At 39.4% G+C, this 17943-nt stretch overlaps 1 protein-coding gene across 1 annotated transcript in view; it reads right to left on the bottom strand.

Annotated features, from left to right (window-relative positions):
• Positions 1 to 252: 252 nt before the first annotated feature.
• LOC133578269 (GDNF family receptor alpha-1-like) overlaps positions 253 to 17943 on the bottom strand; it is a 165440-nt gene continuing 147749 nt past the window's right edge. The window contains exons 8-10 of the mRNA XM_061932598.2: positions 13091 to 13266; positions 6027 to 6074; positions 253 to 608 (exon numbers count right to left, since the gene is read on the bottom strand). Of these exons, the coding sequence (XP_061788582.1) occupies positions 486 to 608; positions 6027 to 6074; positions 13091 to 13266 (347 nt within the window). The 3' untranslated portion in view covers positions 253 to 485. The remainder of the gene's footprint in view (positions 609 to 6026; positions 6075 to 13090; positions 13267 to 17943) is intronic.

Raw genomic sequence — 17943 nt, 5'->3', positions numbered from 1 at the left:
CCAGGGTGAATGTGGGCGTGTCTAATCCTCACCAGAGTGAATATGGGCGTGTTTTATCCTCACCAAAGGGGTTGTGGGTGTGTCTAATCCTCACCAGATTGAACGTGGGCGTGTCTAATCCTCACCAGAGGGAATGTGGGTGTGTCTAATTCTCACCAGGGTGAATGTGGGCGTGTATGTGGGCGTGTCTAATCCTCATTTGAGTGAATGTGGGTGTGTTTAATCCTCACCAGAAAGAATGTAACGTGACCAGAATGAATGTGGGCGTGTCCAATCCTGACAAGGTTGAATGTGGGCGTGTCTAATCTTCACCAGAGCAAATGTGGGCGTGTCTAATCCTCACCGGCGCAAATGTGGGCGTGCCTAATCCTGACTGGATCTTTATTTTGCGTGGATGCACAAACTCAAGGTGTACTTGACGAGGTTTAATGAGGAAGAAAAACAAGAGGGGGAAGTGTAACACCTGACGTCGCCATGGCAACGCGTCAGTGAGTCCACAGCCACACCACAGGGGGCAGCAGAGCGGGCAGCAGAGCGCCGTCTCGTCTGGAGGCGGCAGAGTTCCCCGCGATGGAGTTGGACACGCTCGGACCGTCGATCTGAGGGTCCTGGATGGGACGACATCTTTGTTAGTCACGCTGACCACGCCCTCTTTGGTTACCTAGCAACCATCCAGCACTCAAACTGAACGTCTTGTTGGGAACAGTGCATTGTGGGTTTCATTTTCATAAATATATAGATCACATTAGTAAACAAATAAAAATGAAATGTTTTTCAACGTCTTGTTAAATAATACCGTACATTCTCAGACCATAAAATGCTACTTTCTTTTTCTACGCTTTGACCCCTGCGGCTTATAAAACAGCGCGGCTAATTTATGGATTTTAAAGCAAAGAGTTTTCATGAAACACATGCAAAGACACTTCAACGTGTTTATTGCCTTCGCTCACTGCAGGTATGTGTTTACTGCTGTTTAAAGCTTTGAACCGGAAGTAGAAGTTCATAGCGTTTCTACTCATTTGGATCCTTCATCCACCACTCCAAGCAAGGTTTATAAGTTTTACAATATAACTAAAACAATTTTTACTTACTAAAATGTCCCGTAGGAGTGTTTTCATGCATATTTGTACGTGCTATCGTAATGTAATCAAGCTAGCGTCAATAGCATTAGCTAATATGCTAACACGTTTAGTATTATTAACTTACAATAGCATTCTTTTTGTGTTGTTTCACTTTCACAAATTCCTCAGTAAATTCACCAAAACGTCACCGTGGAGTAATACTGCTATTTAAAGCTTTGAACCGGAAGTACAAGATGTCGTCCAAGCGTTTCTACTCGTCAAGATCCTTTATCCACCACTCCGAGCAACGTTTGTAGGTTTTACAATATAACTAAAACAATTTTGACTTACTAGTGTGTGATGTCTGTAGGAGTGTTTTCATGCATGTTTGTACGTGCTATCGTAATGTAATCAAGCTAGCGTCAATAGCATTAGCTTATATGCTAACACGTTTAGTATTATTAACTTACAATAGCATTATTTTTGTGTTGTTTCACTTACACAAATTCCTCAGTAAATTCACCAAAACGTCACCGTGGAGTAATACTGCTATTTAAAGCTTTGAACCGGAAGTACAAGATGTCGTCCATAGCGCTTCTACTCGTCAAGATCCTTCATCCACCACTCCGAGCAACGTTTGTGGGTTTTACAATATAACTAAAACAATTTTTACTTACTAGTGTGTGATGTCTGTAGGAGTGTTTTCATGCATGTTTGTACGTGCTATCGTAATGTAATCAAGCTAGCGTCAATAGCATTAGCTTATATGCTAACACGTTTAGTATTATTAACTTACAATAGCATTATTTTTGTGTTGTTTCACTTTCACAAATTCCTCAGTAAATTCACCAAAACATCACCGTGGAGTAATACTGCTATTTAAAGCTTTGAACCGGAAGTACAAGATGTCGTCCATAGCGCTTCTACTCGTCAAGATCCTTTATCCACCACTCCGAGCAACGTTTGTAGGTTTTACAATATAACTAAAACAATTTTTACTTACTAGTGTGTGATGTCTGTAGGAGTGTTTTCATGCATATTTGTACGTGCTATCGTAATGTAATCAAGCTAGCGTCAATAGCATTAGCTAATATGCTAACACGTTTAGTATTATTAACTTACGATAGCATTCTTTTTGTATTGTTTCACTTACACAAATTCCTCAGTAAATTCACCAAAACGTCACCGTGGAGTAATACTGCCATTTAAAGCTTTGAACCGGAAGTACAAGATGTCGTCCATAGCGTTTCTACTCGTCAAAATCCTTTATCCACCACTCCGAGCAACGTTTGTAAATTTTACAATATAACTAAAACAATTTTTACTTACTAGTGTGTGATGTCTGAAGGAGTGTTTTCATGCATGTTTGTACGTGCTATCGTAATGTAATCAAGCTAGCGTCAATAGCATTAGCTTATATGCTAATACGTTTAGTATTATTAACTTACAATAGCATTATTTTTGTGTTGTTTCACTTACACAAATTCCTCAGTAAATTCACCAAAACGTCACCGTGGAGTAATACTGCTATTTAAAGCTTTGAACCGGAAGTACAAGATGTCGTCCATAGTGTTCTACTCGTCAAGATCCTTTATCCACCACTCCGAGCAACGTTTGTAAGTTTTACAATATAACTAAAACAATTTTTACTTACTAGTGTGTGATGTCTGTAGGAGTGTTTTCATGCATGTTTGTACGTGCTATCGTAATGTAATCAAGCTAGCGTCAATAGCATTAGCTTATATGCTAACACGTTTAGTATTATTAACTTACAATAGCATTCTTTTTGTATTGTTTCACTTTCACAAATTCCTCAGTAAAGTCACCAAAACGTCAACGTGGAGTAATACTGCTATTTAAAGCTTTGAACCGGAAGTACAAGATGTCGTCCATAGCGTTTCTACACGTCAAGATCCTTTATCCACCACTCCGAGCAACGTTTGTAAGTTTTACAATATAACTAAAACAATTTTTACTTACTAGTGTGTGATGTCTGTAGGAGTGTTTTCATGCATATTTGTACGTGCTATCGTAATGTAATCAAGCTAGCGTCAATAGCATTAGCTTATATGCTAACACGTTTAGTATTATTAACTTACAATAGCATTCTTTTTGTGTTGTTTCACTTTCACAAATTCCTCAGTAAATTCACCAAAACGTCACCGTGGAGTAATACTGCTATTTAAAGCTTTGAACCGGAAGTACAAGATGTCGTCCATAGCGCTTCTACTCGTCAAGATCCTTTATCCACCACTCCGGGCAACGTTTGTAAGTTTTACAATATAACTAAAACAATTTTTACTTACTAGTGTGTGATGTCTGTAGGAGTGTTTTCATGCATATTTGTACGTGCTATCGTAATGTAATCAAGCTAGCGTCAATAGCATTAGCTAATATGCTAACACGTTTAGTATTGTTAACTTACGATAGCATTCTTTTTGTGTTGTTTCACTTTCACAAATTCCTCAGTAAATTCACCAAAACGTCACCGTGGAGTAATACTGCTATTTAAAGCTTTGAACCGGAAGTACAAGAAGCCGTCCATAGCGTTTCTACTCGTCAAGATCCTTTATCCACCACTCCGAGCAACGTTTGTAAGTTTTACAATATAACTAAAACAATTTTTACTTACTAGTGTGTGATGTCTGTAGGAGTGTTTTCATGCATGTTTGTACGTGCTATCGTAATGTAATCAAGCTAGCGTCAATAGCATTAGCTTATATGCTAACACGTTTAGTATTATTAACTTACAATAGCATTATTTTTGTGTTGTTTCACTTACACAAATTCCTCAGTAAATTCACCAAAACGTCACCGTGGAGTAATACTGCTATTTAAAGCTTTGAACCGGAAGTACAAGATGTCGTCCAAAAGCGTTTCTACTCGTCAAGATCCTTTATCCACCACTCCGAGCAACGTTTGTAAGTTTTACAATATAACTAAAACAATTTTTACTTACTAGTGTGTGATGTCTGTAGGAGTGTTTTCATGCATGTTTGTACGTGCTATCGTAATGTAATCAAGCTAGCGTCAATAGCATTAGCTAATATGCTAACACGTTTAGTATTATTAACTTAGAATAGCATTCTTTTTGTGTTGTTTCACTTTCACAAATTCCTCAGTAAATTCACCAAAACGTCACCGTGGAGTAATACTGCTATTTAAAGCTTTGAACCGGAAGTACAAGATGTCGTCCATAGCGTTTCTACTCGTCAAGATCCTTTATCCACCACTCCGAGCAACGTTTGTAGGTTTTACAATATAACTAAAACAATTTTGACTTACTAGTTGTCATGTCTGTGTGATCAGGTTTTATTTTTGGACTTTTTGTGCACTTTTGTTTTGTTTTGTCACCATAGTCACCCATTAGTTTCACCTGTCATGTCACGCACCTGTTTTGAGTCACGCACCTGTTGTTAATCATGTCCATAAGTATTTAAGTTCATTCATTTTCTGTTGTTCGTCCTGACGACCTCACCCCGCATTTATGCTCCTGCACACTCTCCACACCCTGATGACCCTTGCTACTCTTTTTTTCATGCCGGTTCCATGCCAAGTAAGTTTTTGTTTATTAAGCCACAGTTAGTGTTTTGTTTAATTGTTCATAGTTTCTGCCAATGTGCAAGTTTTGTGTTTATAGTCTAGTTTTGTACCTCCGCCCCTGTGCGCGCTTTTCGTTTATTCCTTTTTCGATAGTTTTAATAAATCATGTACCCACCTTCAAGCCTTGACCAGTCCAATTCACTTGCACCTCGGGAGAACAAATCAAGCCATGGTCCCTAGTCTTGACACTAGTGTGTGATGTCTGTAGGAGTGTTTTCATGCATGTTTGTACGTGCCAGCGTCGTTAGCATGAGCTAATATGCTAACACGTTTAGTATTATTGACTTACAATCAATTCGCCAAAACGTCACCGTGGAGTTATTGAGTCTGTCAAGCTGATTGGAGAGCTAGCTTACGCAAGCGAGTGGGTCCATGACCTTGACTTCTGTTTTGTTTGATCAGCCGTTTTACTGCCCTGTTACAGACACTGTTTGGAAATAATTAAGGTATGTAAATAAACATTTACTGGAGCTCATTTCACAACATAAATACCCGCGGTTTATAGTCTGGTGCGACTAATACATGGAAATATTTTTTTAGTGGGTGCGGCTTATATACCGGTAAAAAAACGGTAGTACATATGATGTTTTAAAAATGTTATTAGCACCATCCGACCTTTGAAGGATTGCGCAATCAGAGGGTACACTGTATTTGATGAGGAAATGTGCAAGCTTTGCTTCAAAAAAATTTCCAAAAATTGTCTGTTTTACTGTTAGTCAAATATTATCGCTATTATTCCGAAACCATCAGATAACATTTAGTTAAATGGACAAAGTATATATTGATTTTATGTCAACATTGTTCCTTTTTTTGTTACCACGGGCTCTGCAATAAACAAATAAATGAATAAATAAATTTTTCCATAACTGTATTCATCTGCTTTGACACGACACAACTAACTCAAAGGTTGTTTTATTCAAACAAAATGTCAAAGTGTGTGTGCGCGTGTGTGTGTGTGTGTGTGTGTGTGGGTGTGTGTGGGTGTGTGTGTGTGTGTGTGCAAGCAGAAGTCTTGCTAATGAAGCTACGAGCTAACTGCGAGGTCATCTCCTGCAGACCTTCCTGCCTGCATGAAATGTCAACTCAGCGTTTTATTATTCTTATTATGATAAAACGACATTTACAGTGAACTTTAAGAGTCTCCTCAGCAACACGTTCACGCCTCAAACGGCGTCCGACGGAGGCGGGACCGCCAGCACAAGAGGTCATGTGACTTCCTGGGATGATTTTTAGCACTCACCACTTTAAGGGAAAAATGTGTGTGTGTGTGTGTGTGTGTGTGTGTGTGTGTGTGTGTGTGTGTGTGTGTGTGTGTGTGTGTGTGTGTGTGTGTGTGTGTGTGTGTGTGTGTGTTGGACTCACCACACAGAAGATGCTGTCAGTCGTCGAGTTGGATTTTAATTTCTGAGCCTGGTGAAGGGAAAAAAAAAAAAAGACATTTGAGTTTCAACAACAAATCTTTAAAAATATCAGAATGATCAGAATTTGTGTAAAATTGTTAATTAATGCAAAAGTGGACTCGGAGGAGAAGTATGAACGCTTGAATTGTTTTCCTGTTCGAAAAGGTTGAGAAATGATGTCCGGTTTAATGGCAAAGCAAAAAAGTTCATTTGTAATAATAATAATAATAATAGATTTTATTTGTAAAAAGCACTTTACATTGAGTAAACAACATAAAGTGCTACAGTGTATTAAAAAAAAATTAAAATTAAAATAAATGAATAAATTAAATAAATAAATAAATAAATCAAAATAAAAATAAAAAGATAATAACAAATAAATAAAAATAAAAACTAGAACAGCCAAATAGCTAAAACTAGTATGCATATATATATATATATATATATATATATATATATATATATATATATATATATATATATATATATATATATACATACATACACAGGTAAAAGCCAGTAAATTAGAATATTTTGAAAAACTTGATTTATTTCAGTAATTGCATTCAAAAGGTGTAACTTGTACATTATATTTATTCATTGCACACAGACTGATGCATTCAAATGTTTATTTCATTTAATTTTGATGATTTGAAGTGGCAACAAATGAAAATCCAAAATTCCGTGTGTCACAAAATTAGAATATTACTTAAGGCTAATACAAAAAAGGGATTTTTAGAAATGTTGGCCAACTGAAAAGTATGAAAATGAAAAATATGAGCATGTACAATACTCAATACTTGAGGCTCCTTTTGCCTCAATTACTGCGTTAATGCGGCGTGGCATGGAGTCGATGAGTTTCTGGCACTGCTCAGGTGTTATGAGAGCCCAGGTTGCTCTGATAGTGGCCTTCAACTCTTCTGCGTTTTTGGGTCTGGCATTCTGCATCTTCCTTTTCACAATACCCCACAGATTTTCTATGGGGCTAAGGTCAGGGGAGTTGGCGGGCCAATTTAGAACAGAAATACCATGGTCCGTAAACCAGGCACGGGTAGATTTTGCGCTGTGTGCAGGCGCCAAGTCCTGTTGGAACTTGAAATCTCCATCTCCATAGAGCAGGTCAGCAGCAGGAAGCATGAAGTGCTCTAAAACTTGCTGGTAGACGGCTGCGTTGACCCTTTATCTCAGGAAACAGAGTGGACCGACACCAGCAGATGACATGGCACCCCAAACCATCACTGATGGTGGAAACTTTACACTAGACTTCAGGCAACGTGGATCCTGTGCCTCTCCTGTCTTCCTCCACACTCTGGGACCTCGATTTCCAAAGGAAATGCAAAATTTGCTTTCGTCAGAAAACATGACTTTGGACCACTCAGCAGCAGTCCAGCTGGTGTCGGTCCACTCTGTTTCCTGAGATCCAGGGTCAACGCAGCCGTCTACCAGCAAGGGTTAGAGCACTTCATGCTTCCTGCTGCTGACCTGCTCTATGGAGATGGAGATTTCAAGTTCCAACAGGACTTGGCGCCTGCACACAGCGCAAAATCTACCCGTGCCTGGTTTACGGACCATGGTATTTCTGTTCTAAATTGGCCCGCCAACTCCCCTGACCTTAGCCCCATAGAAAATCTGTGGGGTATTGTGAAAAGGAAGATGCAGAATGCCAGACCCAAAAACGCAGAAGAGTTGAAGGCCACTATCAGAGCAACCTGGGCTCTAATAACACCTGAGCAGTGCCAGAAACTCATCGACTCCATGCCACGCCGCATTAACGCAGTAATTGAGGCAAAAGGAGCTCCAACCAAGTATTGAGTATTGTACATGCTCATATTTTTCATTTTCATACTTTTCAGTTGGCCAACATTTCTAAAAATCCCTTTTTTGTATTAGCCTTACACAATATTCTAATTTTGTGACACACGGAATTTTGGATTTTCATTTGTTGCCACTTCAAATCATCAAAATTAAATGAAATAAACATTTGAATGCATCAGTCTGTGTGCAATGAATAAATATAATGTACAAGTTACACCTTTTGAATGCAATTACTGAAATAAATCAAGTTTTTCCAAAATATTCTAATTTACTGGCTTTTACCTGTATATATATATATATATATAAAGACTTTTTTTAAAAGAAGGGTTTTTAAGCCTTTTTTAAAGCATCCACAGTCTGTGGTGCTCTCAGGTGGTCAGGGAGAGTGTTCCACAGACTGGGAGCGGCGGAGCAGAAAGCCCGGTCTCCCATTGTTTGTAGCTTCGTCCTCGGAGGTTGGAGGAGGTTAGCCTGTCCGGAGCGGAGGTGTCGTGTGGAGGATGTGGGGGTGGGTAGTTCTTTGAGGTAGGGGGTGGGGGGGCATTGTAAAAAAAAAAGGTTTCATTTTGTAGGAGTGTCAATAAATATTTACACTTTAGTTCAGTGAAAACTAACATAGCAAACTAACGTAGCATAGTTTTTATCCAATACTTCAAGAAGAAGCATACTTTTTTAACATAAAGTTCTAATGGCCTTGTATTTTCTAGTACAGTAGTATTAATAGCACAGTTGCAGTAGTGTTAGTATCGTTGTAGTGGAAATAGTACAGTAGTATTAATAGTACATTTGTAGTAGTTGTACAGTACTAATAGTACAGTGATATTGGTAGAGCAGTAGTAGCACTAGAGTAGAAGTGCAGTTATAGTACAGTAGTAGTATTAGCAGTACAGTGATAGTATTAGTAGTTTAGTAATAGTAGTTTTAATAGTTCAGTAGTATTATTAGTAGTTCAGTCATAGTATTAAAAGTACAGTAGTAGTAGTAGTAGTTCAGTCATAGTATTAGTAGTTTAGTGGTAGTATTAGCAGTACAGTGGTAGTATTAGCAGTTTAATAGTAGTGGTATTAATAGTTCAGTAGTAGTATTAGTCGTTCAGTCGTAGTATTAGAAGCACAGTATTAGTAGTAGTACTTCAGTTGTAGTATTAGCAGTACAGTGGCAGTATTAGTCTTTCAGACGTAGTATTAGCAGTCCAGTAGTTGTAGTATTAGGTCAGTCATAGCATTAGCAGTACAGTAGTAGTAGTAGTAGTTCAATCGTAGTATTAGCAGTACAGTGGTAGCATTAGTACTTCAGTCGTAGTATTAGCAGTACAGTGGTAGTATTAGTAGTTCAGTCGTAGTATTAGCAGTACAGTAGTAGTAGTAGTTCAGTCATAGTATTATCAGTACAGTGGTAGTAGTAGTAATTCAGTCGTAGTATTAGCTGTACAGTAGTAGTATTAGTAGTTCCGTCTTAGTATTAGCAGTACAGTGGTAGAATTAGTAGTATAGTAGTAGTATAAGCAGTACAGTAGTAGTAGTAGTAGTAGTATTTCAGTTGTAATATTGGCAGTACAGTGGTAGCATTAGTAGTTCAGTCATAGCATTAGCAGTACAGTAGTAGTAGTAATAGTTCAGTCGTAGTATTAGCAGTACAGTAGTAGGAGTAGTAATTCGGACGTAGTATTAGCAGTATAGTAGTAGTATTAGTAGCTCAGTTGTAGTATTAGCAGTACAGTGGTAGCATTAGTAGTTTAGTAATAATAGAATTAATAGTTTAGTAGTAGTATTAGTAGTTCAGTCGTAGTATTAGCCGTACAGTGGTAGCATTAGTAGTCGTAGTATTACCAGTGCAGTAGTAGTAGTAATAGTTTTGTAATAGTAGTATTATTAATTCAGTAGTAGTGTAGTTCAGTCGTAGTATTAGCAGTACAGTGGTAGCATTAGTAGTTTAGTCGTAGTATTAGCTGTACAGTAGTAGTAGTAGTAGTTTAGTAATAGAAGTATTAATAATTCAGTAGTAGTATTAGTTATTCAGTCGTAGTATTAGCTGTACAGTGGTAGCAGTAGTAGTTTAGTCGTAATATTAGCTGTAGAGTAGAAGTAGTAGTAGTTTAGTAATAGAAGTATTAATAATTCAGTAGTAGTATTAGTTGTTCAGTCGTAGTATTAGCTGTACAGTGGTAGCATTAGTAGTTTAGTAGTAGTAGTAGTAAACTAAACCTCAAGTTTAGTCGCACGCCATGTGTGTTCCAGTTGCATCAGAGTTGTGTCGCGCAGGGCATCGTTAAAGTTGTTAGTGAGGTTATCGATAGAACCCACGTAATTTGGGAATGGTACCATCACCGAAGGCAGTAGGCCTGCAAGAGTCGTAGTTGTGACAACATTAATGTTGCGGCTGCTAAAGCAGTGGTTATTAGTAGCTTGTTGACGATGAGTCAGAACTTAGAATTGTATAAGACGTTACTTTAGTATACGGGAGTATCATAACTTTGCAGGTGGTGACAAGGACTTGGTCTATCGTATTCCCGTTGCAACTATGCGATAGTTCGCCAGAGAGACCGGTGTTATGTTGACATTACACGCTGCATGAGAGGAACAGACTGCTGGTCCCACCGTTACTTGGTCTGTAGCAGGATGAACATACAGCTAGCGTGGAAAAGAAAGACAGCTAGGATCAAGCCCCTCAGGAAACTGAACATCGCTCGGCTAACCCCCAACATGGAGGTGCTACAGCAGAGCGTCCAGGAAACTCTGTCCAATATAGAACAGTAGCGCCTCAGCTTGGAGAGGCCGTCTACAGTACTGCAGCTCATATCCGTGGTTTCGTGGGGAGGAAATACCGTGTTTAGGAAAAGAAGGAGACTTTCAGAAGCTGCACAAGACCCGCAAGGATCACCTTGAACGAGATCAGCAGCAAAAAGAAACAGGACTACCAGCAGACAAGGCAACTTCTCCAGCAGAATCTGCCGAAGATGAAGAATGACTGGTGTGAAAAGAAGGCTGAGGAACTACAAGCAGCAGCCGAGAACCATGACAAGAAGAAACTTCATCAGGGCCTCGTACTGTTTACGGACCTAAGGCATCTGGTTCAACCCCAGTAAGATCTTCTAACCAATCGACCTTGCTAACAGAGAAGGCAGTTACACTTGCTCGCTGGACAGAACATTTCAAGAGTGTCCTAAACAGGAAGTCCACCTTTTCTGAAAAGGCAATTGAATCGCTGCCACAACTAGCAGTGAAAGAATTGATTGTAGACCTCACTTCTAATGCTGCGCTTGCAAGGGATTTAAATCAGACAACTCCTGGAAAGGCAACAGGTACAGATGGAATTCCTGCTGACACATACAAGCATAGAGGTGGCATACTCCTTGAGAAACTGATGCGCCTGTTCAGGTCCATCTGGGAAGCTGGAAGAGTCCCACAAGACTTCAAGGATGCATCTATCGTGCACGTATACAAGGGGAAAGGAGACAAGACATCCTGCGACAACAACGGTGGGATATCACTCCTGTGCATCACTGGAAAGAGTCTTGCCACAGACATCCTCAACAGACTCATCACTCACATCGCTGAGATCATCGGCAGGGGCACCAGTGACATGGTCTTTGCTCTCCGCCAACTGTAAGAGAAATGCTGTGAGCAGGAGCTCCATACGGTACTTATAGATCTCACCAAGGTCTTTGATACCGTGAGCCGGAACGGCCCGTGGAAGATTCTGCAGAAGTTTGGCTGTACAGAGAAGCTGACAGCACTGATCGCCTCTTTCCATGAAGGCATGCAAGCCAGAGTCCAAGAGAACGGTGAAGCCTTGTATCCCTTCCAGGTGAGCAATGGAGTAAAGCATGGCTGTGTACTTTCCCAGACCTTATTCTCTCTCCTGTCTTCAGCGATGTTGTTTGATGCTTTCAGTGACAGAGGTGTGTACATTCAGTTCCGCACTAATCAGAAACTCTTCAGCATGCAGAGACTTCAAACCAAAACCAAAGTGTTTGAGGCCACACTACCCGAATTCCTATTCGCGAAGGAAGTTGCACTGTTTTCACACTCCCACAAAGACATACAGTTCTTGACGGATTGCTTTGCAGCTGCCTGCAGGCCATTTGGACTGGCAATCAATCTGGGAAAGACTAAAGCCGTGGTTCAGCCTTCACCATTAGATCAAGACTGTGGAAAAGCTCTGCTCCCTGATCCCTGAACGCTGAGATGATGCAGCGCATTGGAAAAGCAAGCACAGCCTTTGCTGACTGATAAAGAGACTCTAGCGAATCTACGGCATCCGTTCTCCACCAATACTGTCGTGTACATAGCTGTGGTCCTGAGCGTACTTCTCTATTGCGAGACAGGGACCACCTACCGCCGGAACATCAAACTGCTCGAGCAGTTTTACCAGCCTTGTCTGCGGAAGATCAGCAAAATCAAGTGTCTAACCTCCAGGTTCTGGAAAAGTGTGGCCTCTCCAGCATCGAGTGTGCCAACTGAGATGGACAGGACATAGTATCCACATGGAAGTTGACAGGATTCCACAGATGCTACTATATGGACAGTTGAAGCAGGGGCACCATGGTCAGGGAATACCCCCCTAAAGGTATAAATACACCCTGAAGGAAAACCTTAAGAAGTGCAACTTCACTGTGAACTCTTTGGAAGCAACAGAGCTCTGGAGGCACCAGTGTGCACAAGGCAGGCAGGATCTTGAATCCAACAGAGCAATCGCCATTCAGTCAAAGAAGGAAACAGAGTTCCACTTTGGGTTCCTTCCCTTGGAGCAGCTGTGGCCGATTGGTCTTCATTGTCACATGAAGACCCAGCATTCTTACTAGTAGTAGTATTAGTAGTTCAATAATAGTATTGGTTGGAGTAGGAGTAGTTGTTTGGGGCTCTGAAGCTTTAAATCAAAGATGAAGCTTTAACCTTTACTGGGCTATAAAGTAAATATGATTATAATAATTCTAATGTTTGGTATTTACAATTCAAAAAGACATCAACTCTGATCAAATGCATTCCTGTTTGGGTTCTGTCTAATACCTGGATGCTCCCAAAAGTCACATTAGCATGAGGAATATTTTAATATTTCCATACACAGCCCATGGAAACATTTACTCATTATTTACTCATGAGAAGAAGCCCTGAGGCCTGCAAACTGTGTGCGTGTGTATGGGTGTGTGTGCGCGCTTGTGTATGTGTGTGTGTGTGTGTGTGTGTGTGTGTGTGTGTGTGTGCGCTGCACCTGTAAACTTCCACAGAAGTGGTATATTCCAGTGTCTGTGTTGATGTGATTGTCGATGTTGTTGCGTTGGCGGTTGCGTTGGTACGGCGACGTGATGGCACTGGTGGTCTGGGCAGGTGACACGGGTGGCCGCACCCCGATATCTGTCCCATTCCCGAAAGCCTGGATGGCATTACCTGCAGGCAACACAACATGTTGACATTACATCACTCCTGATCTCATGTTGTGTATATGTTGCTGTTTTGTGTTGTACTGTTTGCTCATTAAGGTCCTACTCTCTCACGTGTTGAAGTAATAACAAGTGTGTAACCCTGCCTGTGCAACATTCTCCCCTCCGCCGAAGTCGGTCACTGCCTTCATCCAAGACGCACACTAAATGTGATTCCTGTTAAAACTCACTGAACTCGTATTATTCCATCCACTTAAATACTTGTGTTCTTATTACACGCCACAAAGGCTGGAATAAGTCCAGAGACCCTAGAAGGTGAAACAGTGTGTTGAAGTTTGGATGTAGTGTACACCACACAAAATAAAATGATACAAGAATAATTCCAGTGCCCCAGAAGGTGAAACAGTGTATTGACGTTTGGATGCAGTGTACACCAAACACAATAAAATGATTAAAAAAAGTAAATCCAGTACCACAGGATTGTGGGTGAAGGGTCTTGCCCAAGGACACAAGGGCTGTGACTAGGATGAGATGCTGGATTCACACCAGGAACCCTCGAGTTTCTGAATGCTCTAACATCTAAGCCAATTATGATTACCTGAGTAGTCCATCAAATACTCATCACCTTGGTGACTTAATTCTCTAATTTCCGCTATTTCATATTTCATCTAATTTTTCCTTGACTACATTTCACTTTTCTTTCTTCATATTCTTGCATTCCAAACTCCAATCTTTAAGATTTTCCTCAAATTATTGCATTCCAAACTCCAATCTTTAAGATGTTCTTCATATTCTTGCATTCCAAACTCCAATCTTTAAGATGTTCCTCATATTCTTGCATTCCAAACTCCAATTTTTAAGATGTTCTTCATATTCTTGCATTCCAAACTCCAATCTTTAAGATGTTCTTCATATTCTTGCATTCCAAACTCCAATCTTTAAGATGTTCCTCATATTCTTGCATTCCAAACTCCAATCCTTAAGATGTTCTTCATATTCTTGCATTCCAAACTCCAATCTTTAAGATGTTTCTCATATTCTTGCATTCCAAACTCCAATCTTTAAGATGTTCTTCATATTCTTGCATTCCAAGCTCCAATCTTTAAGATGTTCCTCATATTCTTGCATTCCAAACTCCAATCTTTAAGATGTTCTTCATATTCTTGCATTCCAAACTCCAATCTTTAAGATGTTCCTCATATTCTTGCATTCCAAACTCCAATCCTTAAGATGTTCCTCATATTCTTGCATTACAAGCTTCGATCTTTAGGATGTCCCGCATATTCTTGCATTCCAAAGTCCAATCTTTAAGATATACCGCATATTCTTGCATTCCAAAGTCCAATCTTTAAGATGTTCCTCATATTCTTGCATTCCAAAGTCCAATCTTTAAGATGTTCCTCAAATTCTTGCATTCCAAAGTCCAATCTTTAAGATGTTCTTCATATTCTTGCATTCCAAGCTCCAATCTTTAAGATGTTCCTCATATTCTTGCATTCCATGCAACAATCTTTAAGATGTTCTTCATATTCTTGCATTCCAAACTCCAATCTTTAAGATGTTCTTCATATTCTTGCATTGCAAACTCCAATCTTTAAGATGTTCTTCATATTCTTGCATTCCAAACTCCAATCTTTAAGATGTTCCTCATATTCTTGCATTCCAAACTCCAATCTTTAAGATGGTCTTCATATTCTTGCATTCCAAACTCCAATCTTTAAGATGTTCCTCATATTCTTGCATTCCAAACTCCAATCCTTAAGATGTTCCTCATATTCTTGCATTACAAGCTTCGATCTTTAGGATGTCCCGCATATTCTTGCATTCCAAAGTCCAATCTTTAAGATGTTCCTCATATTCTTGCATTCCAAACTCCAATCTTTAAGATGTTCTTCATATTCTTGCACTCCAAACTCCAATCTTTAAGATGTTCTTCATATTCGTGCATTCTAAACTCCAATCTTTAGGATGTTCTTCATATTCTTGCATTCCAAACTCCAATCTTTAAGATGTTCTTCATATTCTTGCATTCCAAACTCCAATCTTTAAGATGTTCCTCATATTCTTGCATTCCAAACTCCAATCTTTAAGATGTTCCTCAAATTATTGCATTCCAAACTCCAATCTTTAAGATGTTCTTCATATTCTTGCATTCCAAACTCCAATCTTTAAAATATGTTCTTCATATTCTTGCATTCCAAGCTCCAATCTTTAAGATGTTCCTCATATTCTTGCATTCCATGCAACAATCTTTAAGATGTTCCTCATATTCTTGCATTCCAAACTCCAATCTTTAAGATGTTCCTCATATTCTTGCATTCCAAACTCCAATCTTTAAGATGTTCTTCATATTCTTGCACTCCAAACTCCAATCTTTAAGATGTTCTTCATATTCGTGCATTCTAAACTCCAATCTTTAGGATGTTCTTCATATTCTTGCATTCCAAACTCCAATCTTTAAGATGTTCTTCATATTCTTGCATTCCAAACTCCAATCTTTAAGATGTTCCTCATATTCTTGCATTCCAAACTCCAATCTTTAAGATGTTCCTCAAATTATTGCATTCCAAACTCCAATCTTTAAGATGTTCTTCATATTCTTGCATTCCAAACTCCAATCTTTAAAATATGTTCTTCATATTCTTGCATTCCAAGCTCCAATCTTTAAGATGTTCCTCATATTCTTGCATTCCATGCAACAATCTTTAAGATGTTCCTCATATTCTTGCATTCCAAACTCCAATCTTCAGGATGTTCCTCATATTCTTGCATTTCAAACTCCAATCTTTAAGATGTTCTTCATATTCGTGCATTCCAAACTCCAATCTTCAGGATGTTCCTCATATTCTTACATTCCAAACTCCAATCTTTAAGATGTTCTTCATATTCTTGCATTCCAAACTCCAATCTTTAAGATGTTCCTCATATTATTGCATTCCAAACTCCAATCCTTAAGATGTTCCTCATATTCTTGCATTACAAGCTTCGATCTTTAGGATGTCCCGCATATTCTTGCATTCCAAAGTCAATCAATCAATCAATCAATCAATCTTTATTTATATAGCCCTAAATCACAAGTGTCTCAAAGGGCTGCACAAGCCACAACGACATCCTCGGTACAAAGCCCACATAAGGGCAAGGAAAAACTCACCCCAGTGGGACGTCGATGTGAATGACTATGAGAAACCTTGGAGAGGACCGCATATGTGGGTAACCCCCCCCCCCCCTCTAGGGGAGACCGAAAGCAATGGATGTCGAGTGGGTCTGACATAATATTGTGAGAGTCCAGTCCATAGTGGATCCAACATAATAGTAAGAGTCCAGTCCATAGTGGGGCCAGCAGGACACCATCCCGAGCGGAGACGGGTCAGCAGCGCAGAGATGTTCCCAGCCGATGCACAGGCGAGCGGTCCACCCCGGGTCCCGACTCTGGACAGCCAGCACTTCATCCATGGCCACCGGACCTGTGCCCCCCCCCTCAAGGAAAAGGGGAGCAGAGGAGAAAAGAAAAGAAACGGCAGATCAACTGGTCTAACAGGGGGGCTATTTAAAGGCTAGAGTATACAAATGAGTTTTAAGATGGGACTTAAATGCTTCTACTGAGGTAGCATCTCTAATTGTTACCGGGAGGGCATTCCATAGTACTGGAGCCCGAATAGAAAACGCTCTATAGCCCGCAGACTTTTTTTGGGCTCTGGGAATCACTAAGTCCAATCTTTAAGATATACCGCATATTCTTGCATTCCAAAGTCCAATCTTTAAGATGTTCCTCATATTCTTGCATTCCAAGCTCCAATCTTTAAGATGTTCCTCATATTCTTGCATTCCAAACACCAATCTTTAAGATGTTCTTCATATTCTTTCATTCTAAACTCCAATCTTTAAAATATGTTCTTCATATTCTTGCATTCCAAGCTCCAATCTTTAAGATGTTCCTCATATTCTTGCATTCCATGCAACAATCTTTAAGATGTTCCTCATATTCGTGCATTCTAAACTCCAATCTTCAGGATGTTCCTCATATTCTTGCATTCCAAACTCCAATCTTTAAGATGTTCTTCATATTCTTGCATTCCAAACTCCAATCTTTAAAATATATTCTTCATATTCTTGCATTCCAAACTCCAATCTTTAAGATGTTCTTCATATTCTTGTATTCTAAACTCCAATCTTTAGGATGTTCCTCATATTCTTGCATTCCAAACTCAAATCTTTAAAATGTTTCTCATAATCTTGCATTCCAAAGTCCAATCTTTAAGATGTTCCTCATATTCTTGCATTCCAAACGTTAATCTTTAAGATGTTCCTCATACTCTTGCATTCCAAACTCCAATCCTTAAGATATTCTTCATATTCTTGCATTCCAAAGTCCAATCTTTAAGATGTTCCTCATATTCTTGCATTCCAAAGTCCAATCTTTAAGATGTTCCTCATATTCTTGCATTCCAAACTCCAATCTTTAAGATGTTCCCCCACATCTGCGGTCACCTCCAAGGTTTCTCATTGTCATCCCATTGGGTTGAGTTTTTCCTTGCCCTGATGTGGGATCTGAGCCGAGGATGTCGTTGTGGCTTGTGCAGCCCTTTGAGACACTCGTGCCAACTTCACTGGTTTTGGGTTTTGTATAATCATCAAGTATTAAGCTATATTACTGTATTTAAATATAAAATATCAAGTTATATTA

This window comes from Nerophis lumbriciformis, linkage group LG02, assembly GCF_033978685.3.
Source record: "Nerophis lumbriciformis linkage group LG02, RoL_Nlum_v2.1, whole genome shotgun sequence".
NCBI classification, from domain to species: domain Eukaryota; kingdom Metazoa; phylum Chordata; class Actinopteri; order Syngnathiformes; family Syngnathidae; genus Nerophis; species Nerophis lumbriciformis.
Note: the sequence above shows the minus strand (reverse complement) of the source record. Positions and strands in the feature narration are given on the sequence as shown.